Here is a 16,390-nt window from a genome sequence, read left to right on the forward strand (position 1 = left end):
TTCCCAGGCTTCGCTGGCTGCCCTCCGCCATCAGACAGGCAGCTCTACACAGAGGCGCCAGCACTTTGAATGCAGAGGTTTGTCTGCGGAATAAAACGCCCGGCTACTTGCTCTCTGCTGACTGAAAAGACACACGCTCTGAAAGTGTCATTTTTATCTTTACAGAGTGCCTCAGGTCCGTTTTCTGAAGGAAGTTAAGGAAGTGGGCAAATGAAGAAGCAGAGAGGGGAGGGAGGGTGAGGGAGGAGGGATGTAGGGAATGCAGGGCAGAAGAAACAGTGAAACATAGATTGAGCAAGAGGAAAAGGAAACAGAAATCTCTGTGTTGGGGACAGCAAGACTCTACACTACAGCTGCCCAGCCAGAGCCACCTTCTACCCTCCCACAGGCTGGGGAAGAAGAGAGGAAGGACAAAGAGCGTGGGTCCCTCGCTCAAGATAGAAGGGCCCCTAAGCCTCCTTGCAAAAGAACAGGGTGTTCTCCAATACTCTCTAGCAGCCCGGGGTTACTTAGACAATGGCTAATGAGATTTGCCTTTTGCCAAGTGTGTCTAAATGGTTCCCTTAGAAAGGCATTTTAAACAGCTTACAGGGCCGCAAATTCCCCAGTCTGCACGAAGCACTGATAGGAGGAAGGGCTTGCAGGGAAGCAGGCTTTTCAGGGAGACAAAGGAGATGGAGGGAAGCCAAATGCCAAATCCTCGGCAAGCCAGGGTGGCCCTATGACGACTACAGTTTCACATAACCCCAGGGCGCAGTCCCGGGCCCCTAACAGGAGCCAGTGACCAGGCCCCTGGCAGCTGCCAGACTTTGGTCCCCCTAGCTTAGGGCAAATTTGTCCTTAAGACCTGCTACCCTGTGACGGGTGACTCACTCCCTATGAGCCCTCATATAACTGTCAGCATTTGGTAAGGCCACTTTGGAGGGAGAAACAGGCACAAGGGCACTCTGGGCCTAGATCCCAGATACTCAGAGAATGCATTCTCTTTGCATTATATGTCCTCACTCAGGGAGGGCCAGGTGACTGTCAGATCATCTCTCTCTCTCTCTCTCTCTCTCTCTCTCTCTCGGTCCAACGGCCAGGTAGAGGCAGCTCAGCCTGGATATAGATATAGGCCAGGAAATGGTCCTAGAACTTCTCTGTAAAACCACTCCATCGCCTTGCACAGCATAGTAGCCTGTGCCTGTAACTCTAGCACCTGGGAGGCAGGAGCGAGCGGAATGTTACAGCAAGTTTAAGGCCAGCCTGGTCTACAAAGCCAGTTCCAGGCCAGCCAATGTTTCAAAATTTAAAAAGCATTGTGCTCTGTGTTTATCGTCTCAGGACTGGGAAGGTCAAGAGGCTGAGGTTAGAGAAGATTTAGGCCAGCCTGAGTTATAAGGTGAATTTCAGTCTAGCCTGGGCTGCAGAGTGAGACCTTGTCTCAGGAGAAAACAACCAAGGGACTGGAGAGAGATGGGTCAGCAATTAAAAGCACTGTCTGTAACTACTGAGGACCCGGACTTGATTTCCAACACCCACATGGTAACTCACAACTAGAGTATAAGGCACCGTCTTCTGGCCTCTGAAGGTGCCAAGCACATATGTCATACATGGACACACATATAGGCAAAATACACACATACACACAATAACAATAAGACTTTAATAATACTGTGAGTTACTACCTGCTTGAGAGCTCAGTTTCTGTGTGGTGCTGTGACTTCCTATGGATAAATCCCTATAACTCGGTTTTCTTCTTTTCTAATTTCCTGTTATGTTTTTAAGGATGTATATATGCATACTCACTGCTGTGTATGAGAAACAGGAAATCTCAAAAACTCAGACGGCTAAAGGCAGGTAAGGTTGTCTTCAGCATCAACCTGACTGGGCGAGGAGTCACCTAGGAGATGCAGAGCGCAGCTCTCCATGGGTCTGGAAGGGCATCTCTACAGAGGCCCAACTCAGGGCAAAGACTCACTCTGAATGTGGATGGACCATTCCATGGGCTATGGCCAGGACAGAATAAAGTGGAAGAAGGGCAGAAGTCTGCAGACCACCCCCCACCCCCCTCCCCCTGCCTCCTGAGCCATCAAGCCGAGACCTGAAGGACTCTGAAGCTGTGGCCCATGGTAAATCCTTCCTCCCTCAAGCTGTCTCTGCTAGGAACAGCATCGCAGTGATGAAACATTGCCTAACACAGGTAAAGAGGGAAAACCCACTGTCATCGGAAGAGGCTGGCACTGACAAAGTATAAAAAGGAGAGCCCTGGCTCTCAACCAGCCTACCAGTGTGTCTTGCCTGTGGTAGCTTGAAAGGCCTTTAGTCACCAACTCGGGAGCCTGGGGCACAGCCTTGAAGACTGTGATGCTGGAGGAAACCTCTTGTCCACTGAACAAAGAGACAGTCATGTCTCCTTGAAGTAGAACACTAAGTCACTTTCAGAGCAAGGAAACTTAATCCCACAGGTGGGAAAGTCAGAGCACAACCCCACGTATTTCCGTTTGTTTTTGTAGGGCAGGGATGGAGCTTAAGCAAGCACCTACCCTCCAGTTTAACTCTGGAACTGCCAGTCAAGTACTTTCCCAAGAAAGAGCCCATTTGGCTAGACGCAGGTGTGTGTGTGTGTGTGTGTGTGTGTGTGTGTGTGTGTGTGTGTGTGTATGTGTGTGTGTGCGTGTGCGCCCATCTGACAAAGGGAGCATCTAGCATGTTTCTGTGATATTCTTTATTTCTGAACATCATTGCCATGCAATTCTGGTGGTCGACTCTTGTGGAAATGTCCTCAACTGAAAGGTAGTAGGACTGCAACACATGCACATGCACACAAACACACGTGGATGAAGCATTTCATCTATATCATTTCTTAGCAATTTTCTGTCAGAGGTTCAACATGCGCGATTTGCAGAGGAGGAACCGAGGCTCAAGCACTCCAGGTGATAGGACCAAAGGCGATCCTTTAGTCTGTATGACAGTGAAACCTTGGAAGGTTCTGGTCTAGGGATTTGGAAGCACATGCTCTACAGGCCGTCCATGTCAGAGGCCACTGAAAGGGGAGGAGAAGTAGCTGTCTTACCAGAGCAAGTACTTAAAAACAACGAGCCCACCCCAAACCTCCAACACGACCACTGTAATGAGGTGTAAGTCACGTCACAAGTCATAAAATTCACCCCAAGAGCCAGGCAATGATGGTTCATCCCTTTAATCCCAGCACTTGGGAGGCAGAGGCAGGTGGATCTCTGTGACTTCAGGGCCGGCCTGGTCTACAGAGTGAGATCCAGGACAGCCAGGCCACACAGTGAAACCCTGTCTCAAAAAACAACCAAATAAATCACCCCAAATCATTTTTAAAAGATTTATTTTTACTTTACTTTTAAAAGTGTTTATGTGTGTGCTTGTGTACTTGTGTGTGTGTGTACATGTGTGTGTGTGCACATGCGCGTGCATGCGTGTACACACAAGGAAACTAGAAGAGACCATGAGATCTCTTGCACTTACAGGTCATATGAGCCCCCTGGCATGCATTCTGGAAAACAAACCAGGTTCTATGCAAGAGCAGTCAGAGATCTTAAACATTGAGCCATTTCTCTAGTCCCCAGGCCCCAAATTAGAAAAAAAAATTGGTTTTTGTTTTGATTTTTTGAGACAGGGTTTCTCTGTGTAGCCCTGGCTATTTCAGAACTCACTCTGTAGATTACATGTCTTGAACTCAGAGAGATCTATGTGCCTCTGTCTCCTGAGTGTTGGGACTAAAGGCATGCACCATGACTGCCTGGCCCAAGTAATTTTTAAAAAATGTCAGGACCATGAACACCCACAAAAGTAAAGTCTAGTTGTTTGTCTGTTTGGTGGCTTTGGTCCTTCTGAAACGGTCTCCCCGTACAGCTCAGACTGGCATGGAACCGGCACATCCCTGCCTCTGCCTCCCAGGTGCTAGACATACAGACATGCACCACTATGCCTTGTTTTAAAGATGTTCTCTCTCTTCCTAAAAGGAGGCCAGGGGCATGGAAAGCCCAAGTGGGCAGGTTTCCATCCAGGCCACACAGAGTCCAGGTCTGGGATGCCTACCTTGGATCCCATACAGTCGGTTGAGACGAGACCGCCGGGCCTCATCAGTGTAGGGGACAGCGAGCCACGGCATCTCACTAAAGTACTGTTTGAAAGACTCCTCTGACCTGCAGAAAGATGCGGAGAAAATGTCTTTATCCTGTGTGCATCACCCCTTGGTGCTTCCCGCTATTACCAAGTTGTACAGGCTCCCATGGGGTTGGGGTTCCTAAACTCAGGTCCTCGACTAGCTCTTCAGGCCCCAGGCTACGGGTGTTTGCTAATCTACCCATTCTGCTGCTCATCAAGAAGCAAATGGCTCCCATCCACCCAGTGGATCCCAAGCTAAGATGGCAGCCAGGCCATGCCTCCTACCAATTTTACATGCCCAACATATCACCAGCGTGGACACATGAGATTTTTTTTTTAAAAGATTTGATTCGATTTGTGTTCACCTGCTTGTGTTTCTGTGCAGGGGGGAGGGGAGAAAAAGCCAGAAAGAGCCATTGGACCCGCTGTGGCTGGACTTCTGTGACTTAGTGTTCGTGAGCTGCTCCCGAGATGTACAGGGGCTGGAGTTGGAACCCTGGTCCTCTGACGGAGCTAAGTGCTCTCAACCACAGAGCTATCCCTCCAGCCCCAACAGGTCCGACCTTTACAGCAGGCCTGGACACACGTCACTTGTGTTCCCTGTGTATGTGTGGTGTGTAAAGAACTGCGCAGTTGGCACCACGCCTCCACCTATGACTGTACACAGGGAAAGTGAGCAGGCTTTAGTTACAGAGAGCACGTTAGGGCTAAGCTATGGGGATGTACAGTGACCAGGGAGGGCACAAAGGAACCTTCTGGTGATGGAAATGTTCTGTATCTTGATTGTATGACAATAATGACATGGTAAACACGTGGGACAGAGTTTTTTGGATGAAAAAAACAAAACATGCAATTTCCTATATAGAAATTGTGTTTCAGTAAAGGTGATACTGTTTCCAACAAAGCTTTAAATGTCTTCAGGCTGGTCTCTGGTCCCTTGCACTGAGACAGGGAATTGAGGGGTGGGACCATGAGCCAATAGATAGCACAGGAAGTACAATATCAAAGCTACAGTGTGGCATCTTGAGAGGCTTCTGTGTCCAGGGCCTAGGGAGACAGAAGCTCCTGCTCTCTCAGTCTGGATCTTGGCTGGGGTTCTAAGCTGAAGACTGCTGAGAGTGATGACGGAATGAGGAGAAGCAAAGACACCCCGAGTCTAGAGGGACAGGGCCCTGAGAGGAAAACTACACTCGCCTGTGTGATTTCTTTTTTTTTTTTTCGGAGCTGGGGGCTTGTGTGATTTCTTTTTTTTTTTCTTTCTTTTTTTTTTTTTTTTTGGTTCTTTTTTTCGGAGCTGGGGACCGAACCCAGGGCCTTGTGCTTCCTAGGTAAGCGCTCTACCACTGAGCTAAATCCCCAGCCCCGCTTGTGTGATTTCTTATCCACGTGCAATGGTGTAGTCCTAGACAAAGTGCATGACCAGATTCATGCAAAACACAGTCACATGGTGCCAGGCTCTGGCCCCTCCGTCCTCCACCCTGTATTTCCCCTTCACAATCTAGAAAACTGAACCAAAAATGCATCTTGATTTCCACAGATCCTGAAGTGCACTGAGAAAGGCCTCTGTGTTTGCAGCAAGGTTTACCTCAGCTAACATCCCAGAGCTGTCTCCCACAAGCCCTACTCCCTGGCCCACACTGAGGAAGACATAGGAGGCAAAAGACACACGTGTAGGACGTTACTGGAAAAGTAGTGTGGTGTGCTTCAAGGTGACGCTGACACTGTACCTGTCTGCACTAACAAAGATGATCTCAAACTTCTGGCCTGCCTCCTTGATCTTCCGGTAGGATTCCACCAGCACTCTGGTAAGGCTTCGGCAGGGTGGACACTGAAAGACAAGAGCCTGCTCTACCTCCAGCCATTGCCACTGGAGGCCAGGTGAGAAGAACTGGGTAGGTAAGACTAGGACAGCAAAACCCAATTTATGCAATTTATAAGCATTCGTGAGTCTTCATGGTAATCAGTGTGCACAGCCGAGGCCCAGCCTAGGCTACATGTAGTAGGCGGCAGGGAGATCCTTCCCTTTCGGAGCCGGAGAAATCCTGTCAGGATGGATGGCTGAAGAGACGATGTATTCTTGTTGCCATCACTGACAGCATGAGCATTTACTGTCATCAGTGAGCAAGGAAAGGCAAGGCCAGGGAACTTCCACCACAGCCTCCTAGCCCAGAAGTCAAGTCCTCTAGCCACAGTGGTGACACTGTTGTTCCCTTCAGTCTAATCCAAGGAGAGGCCAAACACTTACCCAGTGTGCAGAGAAATAGACTCCCACGTGAGACCCCTCAAGGCTGCTGCTTTCCAGAGACTGCCCGTTGTTTCTAAGCAAGGGCCCAGCGATAACTTCCCGGAAGGGTTTAGGTCCCCAAGGGAATTCCAGACCTGAAATAGACAGGCCACAGAGGGTCTGAACAGCATGGCACTTTATGACGGCCTGGGACCTGGGAGTCTCCAGAAATCTAGGCACAATTTTGTCACCATACAGAATTTATTAGCCCAGCCACAGGATCTGCAGTCAACACAGAAACAAAAGAACTCAGGCTATGGAGGTGGTCCCTTCTGTGGGTAGGTGTCTAGAGCCAGGCCCCTGGGATGTGTAAAGGAAGGAGAGAAAAGATTCTGAAGGAGTATCCTCTGATCACCAAACATATGCTGAGGCACACACACACACACACACACACACACACACACATACACACACACACACAAACACAGCAAGTTTTTAGAAAATATAACTTAAAAGCTGGGTGGTGGTGGCTCACACCTTTAATCCCAGCACTTAGGAGGCAGAGATCTCTGTTAGTTTGAGGGCAGCCTAGTCTACAGAGTAAGTTCCAGGACAGCTAGGGCTATACAAAGAGAAACACTGTCTTGAAAGAGCAAAAAGACCAAACCAAACCAAACAAACAAACAAAAACAAAACAACCCCCCCAAAAACCCCCAGAAACAGAAACAGAAACAAAAAGAAAATGTAAAAGAAAAATTCATCTGTGGCACAGATAGCCTCATACCACCAAGGCAGTGGTTCCTAGGCAGTGCCCAGGTGATGAGAAGGCCTCTCTCCAGATGCAGAAGCAAGAATAGAGAGGAGACGGGCCAGAGCAGACCACCTTGGTAACTGGCAGATGCGGCTCTACCTGTGTTGGACATTACTTCACACAGATAGCAATCCAGTCTCATCCTGCCAGTCCACAGTTCCCAGCCATGAATGCATGTTAGAACCCACTGTGGGATTTTTCAAGTGGGATGCTGCTGGGCCACACCCCTAGAGATTCAAAAGCAACAGGTCAGGGCTGGGGCCTAGGGAGTCAAGGGAGGCTAAAGTATAATAAAATGAAAATCCACAAAACCCAGATGGTCACATTTTGATGACCTCGGACTCCCAGCAGGAAGGGGAACTAACTTGTTCCCAGATCGACACACTGTTTTCTCACAGGGTGGTCCATGGCCCACTGCCTCAAACTCGCCTGAGGGGCCAGCGATGAGTTAAAAATGCAGGTGGCCAAGCCCACCGGGAAACCAGAGGATACAGAACTCTGGAGACCGGTCACTAGGCTGGCCATGTTAACGATCTTGGGAGTGGGTGGGGTGTGAGTTCGCCATGTCCTGATTTTTATAAAGGGTAATCCTTCTAATAGGAAGTCTCAATCTCTGTCTCATCTGTTTCTAGTTGGTTTGTTTCCCTCTCTCCGAGGTCTCACTATGTATCTCTGACTAACCTGGGGCTCAGTAAGTAGACCAGGCTGGCCTCAGTTTATACAGCGCCTGCCTCTGCCTCCCAAGTGCTGTGTACCACCATACTGGCCGAACCCAGGGCCTTGCGCTTGCCAAGCGCTCTACCACTGAGCTAAATCCCCAACCCCTCCTTTTTTTTTTTTTAATAGTATTTACCATGTTTTGTTTTTTGATGATTTTTTTAAAAGATTTATTATATATAAGTATACTGTCACTGTCTTCAGACACACCAGAAGAGGGCATCAGATCTCATTACAGATGGTTGTGAGCCACCATGTGGTTGCTGGGATTTGAACTCGGGACCTCTGGAAGAGCAGTCGGTGCTCTTAACCACCGAGCCATCTCGCCAGCCCGCCTTCCATTTTTTGAGTGTAGCTCATGTTGGCTTTGAACTCAGAACCTTCTTAGCCTCCAGAACGTTGGGGTCTCAGGTATGTACAACTACATCCAACTCTGAGTGTGTGTGTGTATGTGTGTGTGTGTGTGTGTGTGTGTGTGTGTGTGTGTGTCTGTCTGTCTGTCTGTGTCTGTGTCTGTGTCAGTGTCTGCGTGTGTGTGTGTGTCTGTGATCAGGTATGAATCCTCCAGTTGGCTCAGTAAGCAAGGGGGCCAGGGAAAACCCTGTAACTCTATTTCTCTGGTGCAAGAGGGAAGGTGGTCTGGGGAGGCTTCCCAGTATGCAGCCATCAGCCACCAGGTCAGCATGAGCAAGGCCATCAGGAACTGGGACGTAAACTGCACCAGACAAGTCAGAGCACTGCCTGGCAAATTCAAACTTTTTTGACAGTCATGAAATTATAGATTTCAGGACTCAGCACTTGAGAGGCTGAGGGAGGAAAAGGCCCAGATTGGAGCAGCCTGGGCTATGTAGCAAGTTTCAAGGTAGCCTGGGCAAATAGTAAAATCTTGACTCAAAAGAAAAATAAATAAATAAAAGCAAAAGGTTTCAGGTTTGGGGATTGAGGATGTTCAGGCGGTGAAACTTGAAACTTTGAAGTCTTCCTGTTCCCACACCAATGGAGGATGGGGTCTAGTCCTCTGCCTCAGGACCACGAGGAGGGATTCAGTTCCAACCTACCAGACCACAACTCTTAACTGTAAATGCACATGAGAACTCACTGGGGGAGCCAGCGAGATCGCCAAGCAGGCAAAGGTGCCCGCTGCACATCCAGGAACGCTTTGGATAAAGGATTTTATTTTTCCTTTACTTCTCTCTATTGTGTTCATGGTGGCCAGAGGACAGCTGGAAGGAGTTGTCATCTCCTTCCACCATGTTGGTTCTAAAAAGTCAGGTTGTCAGGCACGGCAGCAGGTGCCCCTGGGCTCTCAGCCCTCTCCTCTGTGTATACTTTTTGTTTCTATTGCTGCAGGGTCTCATTGTGTATCCCTGGCTAGTCTGGAACTCACTATGTAGACCAGGCTGGTCTTGAACTCAAAGAAATCCACCTGCCTCTGTCCTCTGAGTATAGGGATTAAAGGTACATACCACCACACTCAGATCCTCTATACTTTTAAAGATAATCACACACACACACACACACACACATACACACACACACACACACACACACACACACACACAGAGCAGACCCTTATTGTTCAGGCAGCTTCTGCTGCTGAACTAACACTAGAGTTGGTATCTTGGTTCTTGCTGCTTCCCAACAGCCTCTGCAGCCCTCAGAGCCGAACATTCCTTCCCAAATCCCATCTGCTTTGGCCCAAGAATTAATGGCCCCTGGAGAGACATTCTGAGCCTTTAAAACTCTTAACCATGACCTGGAGAATACAGTAATTTTATCAAGACAATATTCTCCAGCCACGTAAAGCTGCTTACAGTACTTCATTAGTACTGAGGTTCAGGAGGGGAGGGAGTCAGGCGCACCCAAGCCTCACCTTCTGGGTCATCTCGGATCACCAGGAGCCCGTTCCTGCACACGACCTTCCCAGTAGTGGCATCTAGGAATATTAGCGATGGAATGTTGGAGACTCGGTATTTGTTCCAAAGTTTAAGCTGCAAAAGGAAAGTACGATGAGGCGGTTAAACCCAAACCAAACCAATCGCAGAGCTCTTCCGCGTCCCCAGGCCCAGGAAGAGATGGAACAATTCGGGAATGACTCACTCAGATCAGAGCTGCCCAGCAATAGGGTTCATTACAACCCCACGTGCCTCTGCGGCACTGTAGTGTGTAGGGGACCCTGAGTCCTAGAAAGGTTCATGTTGTGACAGGGGTGGATGGTAGAGGGACATTTAGTCTCTTGCCAGTCCCCAGGGGACAACCTGAAAATTCCGATAAAGACCTGACATCTTTAGAGTGCAATGAGACCTTAGCCAGCTGGCCTGGGAAGGGAGAGAAGTACTTCTTCTGCCCAGCAGCAGGCCACAGGCCGCAGCCAGCAGCCAAGGAGGAGGGAGAGGCTTTCCAACAAGAACAAGTATTAAATGTGCCCCTCTCCACACTTGTCCGGGCCTGTGATGGGAACAGCATCTTTGCTATGCACGTGTGCCGTTTATCTTGCTGAACACAGGCAACAAACCTGCCCCAGCCCTCAGCCCTCACCGCCACTTCAAACAGCCTCCAGGCTTCTGGCAGTGTTGAGGCTGGCAGTGCAAACTATTAGAGGCCCAGGGTCTAAGGAGGAAGCTGAGAACCTGGGAACATCACAGCCCTGGACAAGAAGCCAGATTTTCACAGGCTCTATTGCTCCCCCATGGCCATGGGCTGAACACCCATTTGGTGAGCCACTGGGTGCTCTGAAATGTAACCGCCAAGCCCTAGCACCAAAACCATGAAGGGAAATGTTGGGCTTGCTACACAGAAAGAAGAAGAAGATAGCTCCACAAGGGTGCAAGACTCCTTTCTGAGGCACCTGAGGGTCCAGGCCAGGGGCTTAGCCCCTGACCAAACGGGGCAACAAGCCTCAGGATGCAACCACACACAGTGGAGGGGAAGGATATGTGGATGGGGCTCTAATGGTATTTAGTTCAATTCTAGAATATCTGCCAAGAAACTTGAGGCTTCTCAGCCTATAGAGGCACATGGCTTGGCAGAAGGGATGTTGGATCCTGCTTCAGACTGGGTGGCCGTGCTCCATTGCTTACCAGCCCCACATTTCCGGTGGGTTCACAAAACAGCCTCTTAACAAGAGTGGCTGTGAGTGGCTGTGATGGGGCCATGGCTGATCATTCCACAGAAATCTGATCCTGGGCTCAGGATCAAGCATTCTTTTATTGTTATTGTTTTGAAACAAGGTCTCACCATGGAGGTTTTCTTAGCATTAGGTATGAAACTCAGGCTAGCCTTGAGTTCTGATCTTCCTGTACCAGTCCCAGCCTTTTTGTGTAGTCCTGACTATCCTGGAAATCGCTCTGTAGACCAGGCTGGCCTGGAACTCTGAGGTCCACCTACCTCCTCGGCCCCTTAAGTGCTGGGATTACCTTTGTGTGCCACCAGTGCCCGGCATATTGATGAGACACTCTTTAGAGGTTTGACAACAAACAAGCCCTCCGTGCCACTGGGATGGATAACCTAAATTTGCTGTGCCAGAGTCCATCCAGGTTACTTTAAGGGGGTGTCTGAGGTGCAGGGAGGTTTTTGCATTGAAAAGATGCTGGGCAATTAAGAGTACTTGCTTCACTACCCACAGAAACAAGCCAGTGTCCCCTTAAATGCCTGTAACCCTAGTTCCAGCAGGAACAGAAATAATAGGAAGGTAACTGAGGATTTCTGGTTCCCAGCCTGGCTGAGACTTCATCCCTGAGTGCAGAGAGAGAGACCCTGCTGCAAAGAAATAAATAAGCCACAGAAGAGGGCACGCAATACACTCTTCCCTGTGTGTGCACATATGTGCTTATGTTCTCTCTCTCTCTCTCTCTCTCTCTCTCTCTCTCTCTCTCCCCCTCCCTCCCCCTCCTCATCCTCTTCCCTCCCCTTCACCACAGGAAGGAAGGAAGGAAGGAAGGAAGGTAGGAAGGAAGGAAGGAAGAAGAAAACAATTTAGACAAGAAGATTAAGATCATTGAGTTGAATTTTTGTTGTTGTTTAAATGTAATTTTAGAGGGGGAAAAGTAGTCACTTGAAAACATTGGGAAACAATAAAATCACAAAAAATGCAAAGAGTAACCCAGGATCTGCTGCCTGGGAAGGCTGAAATCACGCTGTACCCCGGCCGGCAGCGAGAGCTCATTTCCATCTCCCTTGCCAATGCCACCGCTAATGTCAGTTTTTCCGATCTGACTGGGAAGACACACCTCACTCCCACTGCTCCCTCACCCTCACTGATGTTAGTGCGTGCACAGCTAATAGTACACTGTAAGCACACACACAGCTGACGACACGTTGGGTTTCCTTCAATGTGTTTTAGAACTTGCAAGCGCAGAGATTCACTATGCGGCTATAAACTGAGTGCCTACTATGTGCTTCGTCTAAACACAAGAGGCATGAGAAAAGAACAAGGCTGCCAGGCAGTGCTGGTGCACGCCTTTAATCCCAGGACTCAGGCGGCAGAGGACAGGCAGGCTAAACACAGAAACCCAGTCTAGGAAAACAACAACAGAAAAAACCAACCAACCAACAAGAAACAACAAGGCAGATGAATCTAGTGCTCTGGTAGAACTTCGGCTCTCATGGAAAGAAAGATGATAAATAAGAATAAAAATGGAGGGGCTGGAGAGACGGCTCAGTGGTTAAGAGCACTGACTGCTCTTCCAGAGGTCCTGAGTTCAAATCCCAGCAACCACATGGTGGCTCACAACCATCTGTAATGGGATCTGATGCCTGGTGTGTCTGAAGACAGTGACAATATATACATAAAATAAATAAATCTTTAAAAAAAAGAATAAAAATGGAAAATAATTTCAGACGTTTATAAAGAACTAGAAAGAATGCCTCACAGGGAAAAGGCAAAGTCATGCTTAGAAGAATGACCCACATTTTAATGGTAGGCAGCAGGGGACATCTCCATTCGTACACATACACATGTGCACAGCACACACCTATGAGGGATGACATGAGAACACAGACTTCGGTCATGCAATGAAGTAAGTCGCATGCACGGGGAAGGTCACCTGCAGCCCAAGGAACCTGTCAAAAGGTAGAAGGCTGGCTGCTAAGGCCAGAGGGTATGCAGTCAGAGCTATTTATAGCCCTATTCCCTTACCTATGTGTTTTAAGGAAACAGGGTCAGGGGTCAGGGCTGTAGTTCAGTGGTAATGACAGGTTATGTATGTATGTATGTATGTATGTATGTATGTATGTATGTATGTATGTATCTGACAGATGGATGGATGGAAGGGTGGATGGATGGATGGATGAATAGATAGACAGGCTGACTGATCAACTGAATTAATGAACCCCTAATTTTAAAATGTATTTTTATTTTTGTGTATATGTGTGTCTGTATGTATATGCAGGAAACTTCAGAAGCCAGAAGAGGGTATCAGATCCCCTGGAAGTGGAGTTATGGGTGGTTGTAAGATGCCTAAACTGAGTGCTAGAAACTTGCTTAAGTGCTTTCAACTACTGAACCATCTCCCTAGCCCTATCCCAACAGCATTTATTTAAGGGTGGGTGTTAAAGAAAGAAAGAAAGAGAGAGAGAGAGAGAGAGAGAGAGAGAGAGAGAGAGAGAAGGAAGAAAGGGAAAGGAAAGAAAGAAAAGAAATGAAAGAGAGGAAATGATGGTGTCAGTGTCTGGCAACCTGGGCTCTAAATGCTCGGTTCTTCCTCCTTGGGTCTCAGGAGGACAGCAAGTCATGGCTCATGGTTCCCTTGGTCGCTGGATCTCTGTTTCCAAGTATAGGCAGGCCTACTGGCTTAGGGGACAACATTTGTTGCTTCTGTGCTTATGAGGAACACTGAAAAGTTGTTCCTTTTATAGTCTAACACATTATGGTCTAATTTCATGACAATGATTTATTTAGGAACTTATTCATCAGAGAGCTCTGTCTGTGGCTTGGCGCACATTTCTCAGGCTGTAGATCAGGGTGACTCAGCTTGGAAACAGCATGGAAGACCTAGACACAGTCATTCTGACCTTTTCTTTTTTAATTTTAAAGCTCTTATTTACTTTTATGTGTATGTATGTCTGTACACCACATGTATGCCTGATTCCCCTTGGAGGCCAGAAGAGGGTGTTGGCTCTGTGGGAACTGAAGTTCCAGAATGTTGTATGTTGCCATGTGGGTGTGGGTGTGGGAATCAAACCTGGGTCCTCTGGAAGAGCGGCCAGTGCTCTTAACTGTGAGCCATCTCTCTAACTGTTCTTTTCTTTTTTTAAAAAAATCATGCAAATATACACAACTGTGTGAGTGTACACTACTGTGTGCAGGTGCAGAGGAGGATACCCTCTTAACCGATGTGTCGTCTCTCCAGTGCCTTGTCCCCCGATACCTCAGTCAGATCTTGCTCTCTAAACCAGAAAGTTGGCCCTCAGAACGAAGTGGTCATCTCTGCCTGTGCCGAGAGCCTCTATCACACAGAATGGCTATGAGAAAGGCTTGTGCTTCTAGAGTGATTCACGCTGTCTTAAAGTCTGCTGAAGTCTCCCAGAGGCCCTAAAATGAGGCTTCTTAACCATTCGGGGGTCACACATACATTCCTGCCATAGAACAGTGTACATTATAGAAAGTCTGTGTGTGATATTATGGAGTTCATGAAGCCTGAGGCCCACGAGTGGGATCTGCAGAACTGCAGCGTGCTGGGGTCCCAGATAAAGACTGTTTGCTCAAGAGTTCACATATGCTAATCTTGACTTCGACTCAATAGGGAAAGCTGGGACACCTACCACCTTTCCGCCTGTCATTCAAATGTCCAACAGAAATAGCATCTGCCCAGAACCTAAGACGCAGCACAGCAAGAGTGGGCCGAGGTCCTGCTGCCAGCATCCAGAGTCCCTCCAGGCTGATGGGTTCCTACAGCATCCAGATCATCCTTCATTTTAGTGGTGGTGGTAATATCTAGATAACTTTGTGCTGCGAGCTAAGTGCTATTTTTAAAAAGCACCCCCAGCAGCCATGAGTGGTGGTGCACATCTCTAATCCCAGCACGCAGGAGGCAGAAACAGGTGGATCTATGAGTTTGAGTCCAGCCTTTGTCTATACAGAGTTCTAGGACAGCCAGGGCTACACAGAGAGACCCTGTTTCCAAATCCACCACCCCCAAAAGTGAGCTTGTATTCTTCTCGGTATAACAGTGGAACTTTTCAGGGATGCTGAGGACTGAAATGAAGACCTCATGCGTTTCAGGCAAGCACTCTCTACCAACAACCCCCAGACCCCCACATTTAATCCTCAGATTCATCTGGGAGGAAACATGTCAGCATAGAAAGAAAACAGGCCACCAAGGGGCTGGGCTGTCATCTTGGCCTGAGCCTGACTAGACGTCCGTGGACAGGCCACTCGGAGCATGTAACACCCACTGCAGGGTGTTTGAGCCTAAGGAAGGTGTCACGTGTGGAAACACTTCAGTTTTCAAAGCCACATCCACACGGGACGGTTCATTAATGCTGGGATCCACTTTATGATTGCTTCCCCTTGTCTTCCTCTTCAAAGACTGTCTCCATGTCAGCTTTGTTTTACAGTTAATCAATCAGCTGCACAGTTAGCAGGCTGCAAATGAGATGACTTATGGAATGGGGGTTTCCTTCTCGACACAGTTTTTTTGCTATGAGCAGCTAGGCATTTGAAGACCCTGTTTCATGTCATTTGTTTTCGGTTGCCCCTTAACTCCTTACCCTTACTCTCAGATCTGACTTTCCAATCTCATTCATATATACATATATATATATATATATATATATATATATATATATATATACACACACATACACATATATATAATATATATTTAAAGCACCACATACTATACATGTTTTTAAAAATCATATATATGTATGTATGTATATGAAAACAGAGTGGCACTATACTGTTTAGGTTAGCCTTGGTCTCAGTCATCCTCCTGCCTCATCCTTCCACGCAGCTAGGACTTCAGGCGCGTGGCATGTGTCCTCACACCCTGCTGCAGGGCTTTTCTGCTTTCGCCTCTGTGGGTTTTGCTAAGAGAACCCTGACACCATATCTGACTCTGGAAGAATTCCTGCTTGGTTTCCTGCCTCTGGCTCGAATGACTAAAAACTGGGAAACTCAGCACGGCCTGCCTCAGGCTGGCGTGGGAGGGAGGTGCTGCTGAGTCAGGCCCTTCACATCCAGCTGCCTTTGAACCCCAAGACTGGATGGAGGACGAGAGAGATTTTTTGGAAATGGTCAATGGCAAAGTTAGCGTTTTAATCTTTTAAGGTGCTGCTGGGGTCAAACTTGGGCTTTGATGTGTCAGGCACCAGTACCCCTGAGCTACATCACTGGGGCAGCCTATGCATTTTTAAAAGGGTCACATACACAGCCACTGCTGCGGTTGGAAAGTGTGAGGGTCTTTCACGCCCACGTCCACCCTCTCTCCAGTGACATCCTGGCAAAGAGTCTACCCAGGGTTAATTCTGACGGCACCTGTCACTCACAGGACCTCTGTCTTCCAGCTTCCTAAAGG

General features: G+C 48.2%; 2 protein-coding genes across 4 annotated transcripts in view; one reads left to right on the top strand and one right to left on the bottom strand.

The window, feature by feature from the left end:
• The window catches only part of Mrm3 (mitochondrial rRNA methyltransferase 3), a 29,505-nt gene extending 23,627 nt beyond the window's left edge, over positions 1–5,878 (top strand). The window contains exons 4-5 of one of the 3 annotated variants that reach the window (XM_039086330.2): positions 1,768–1,839; positions 5,657–5,878. In XM_039086330.2, coding sequence (XP_038942258.1) covers positions 1,768–1,839; positions 5,657–5,673 — 89 coding nt within the window. In that variant the 3' untranslated portion in view covers positions 5,674–5,878. Of the gene's footprint in view, positions 1–1,767; positions 4,057–5,656 lie in introns of those variants that run through there. The other 2 variants (XM_039086327.2, XM_039086332.2) reach the window with 2 other exon arrangements.
• The window catches only part of Nxn (nucleoredoxin), a 138,251-nt gene that overhangs the window by 10,225 nt on the left and 111,636 nt on the right, over positions 1–16,390 (bottom strand). The window contains exons 2-5 of the mRNA NM_001399571.1: positions 9,745–9,862; positions 6,365–6,498; positions 5,847–5,947; positions 4,051–4,157 (exon numbers count right to left, since the gene is read on the bottom strand). Of these exons, the coding sequence (NP_001386500.1) occupies positions 4,051–4,157; positions 5,847–5,947; positions 6,365–6,498; positions 9,745–9,862 (460 nt within the window). The remainder of the gene's footprint in view (positions 1–4,050; positions 4,158–5,846; positions 5,948–6,364; positions 6,499–9,744; positions 9,863–16,390) is intronic.

The sequence above is a fragment of the Rattus norvegicus genome, chromosome 10, assembly GCF_036323735.1.
Source record: "Rattus norvegicus strain BN/NHsdMcwi chromosome 10, GRCr8, whole genome shotgun sequence".
Taxonomy (NCBI): Eukaryota; Metazoa; Chordata; class Mammalia; order Rodentia; family Muridae; genus Rattus; species Rattus norvegicus.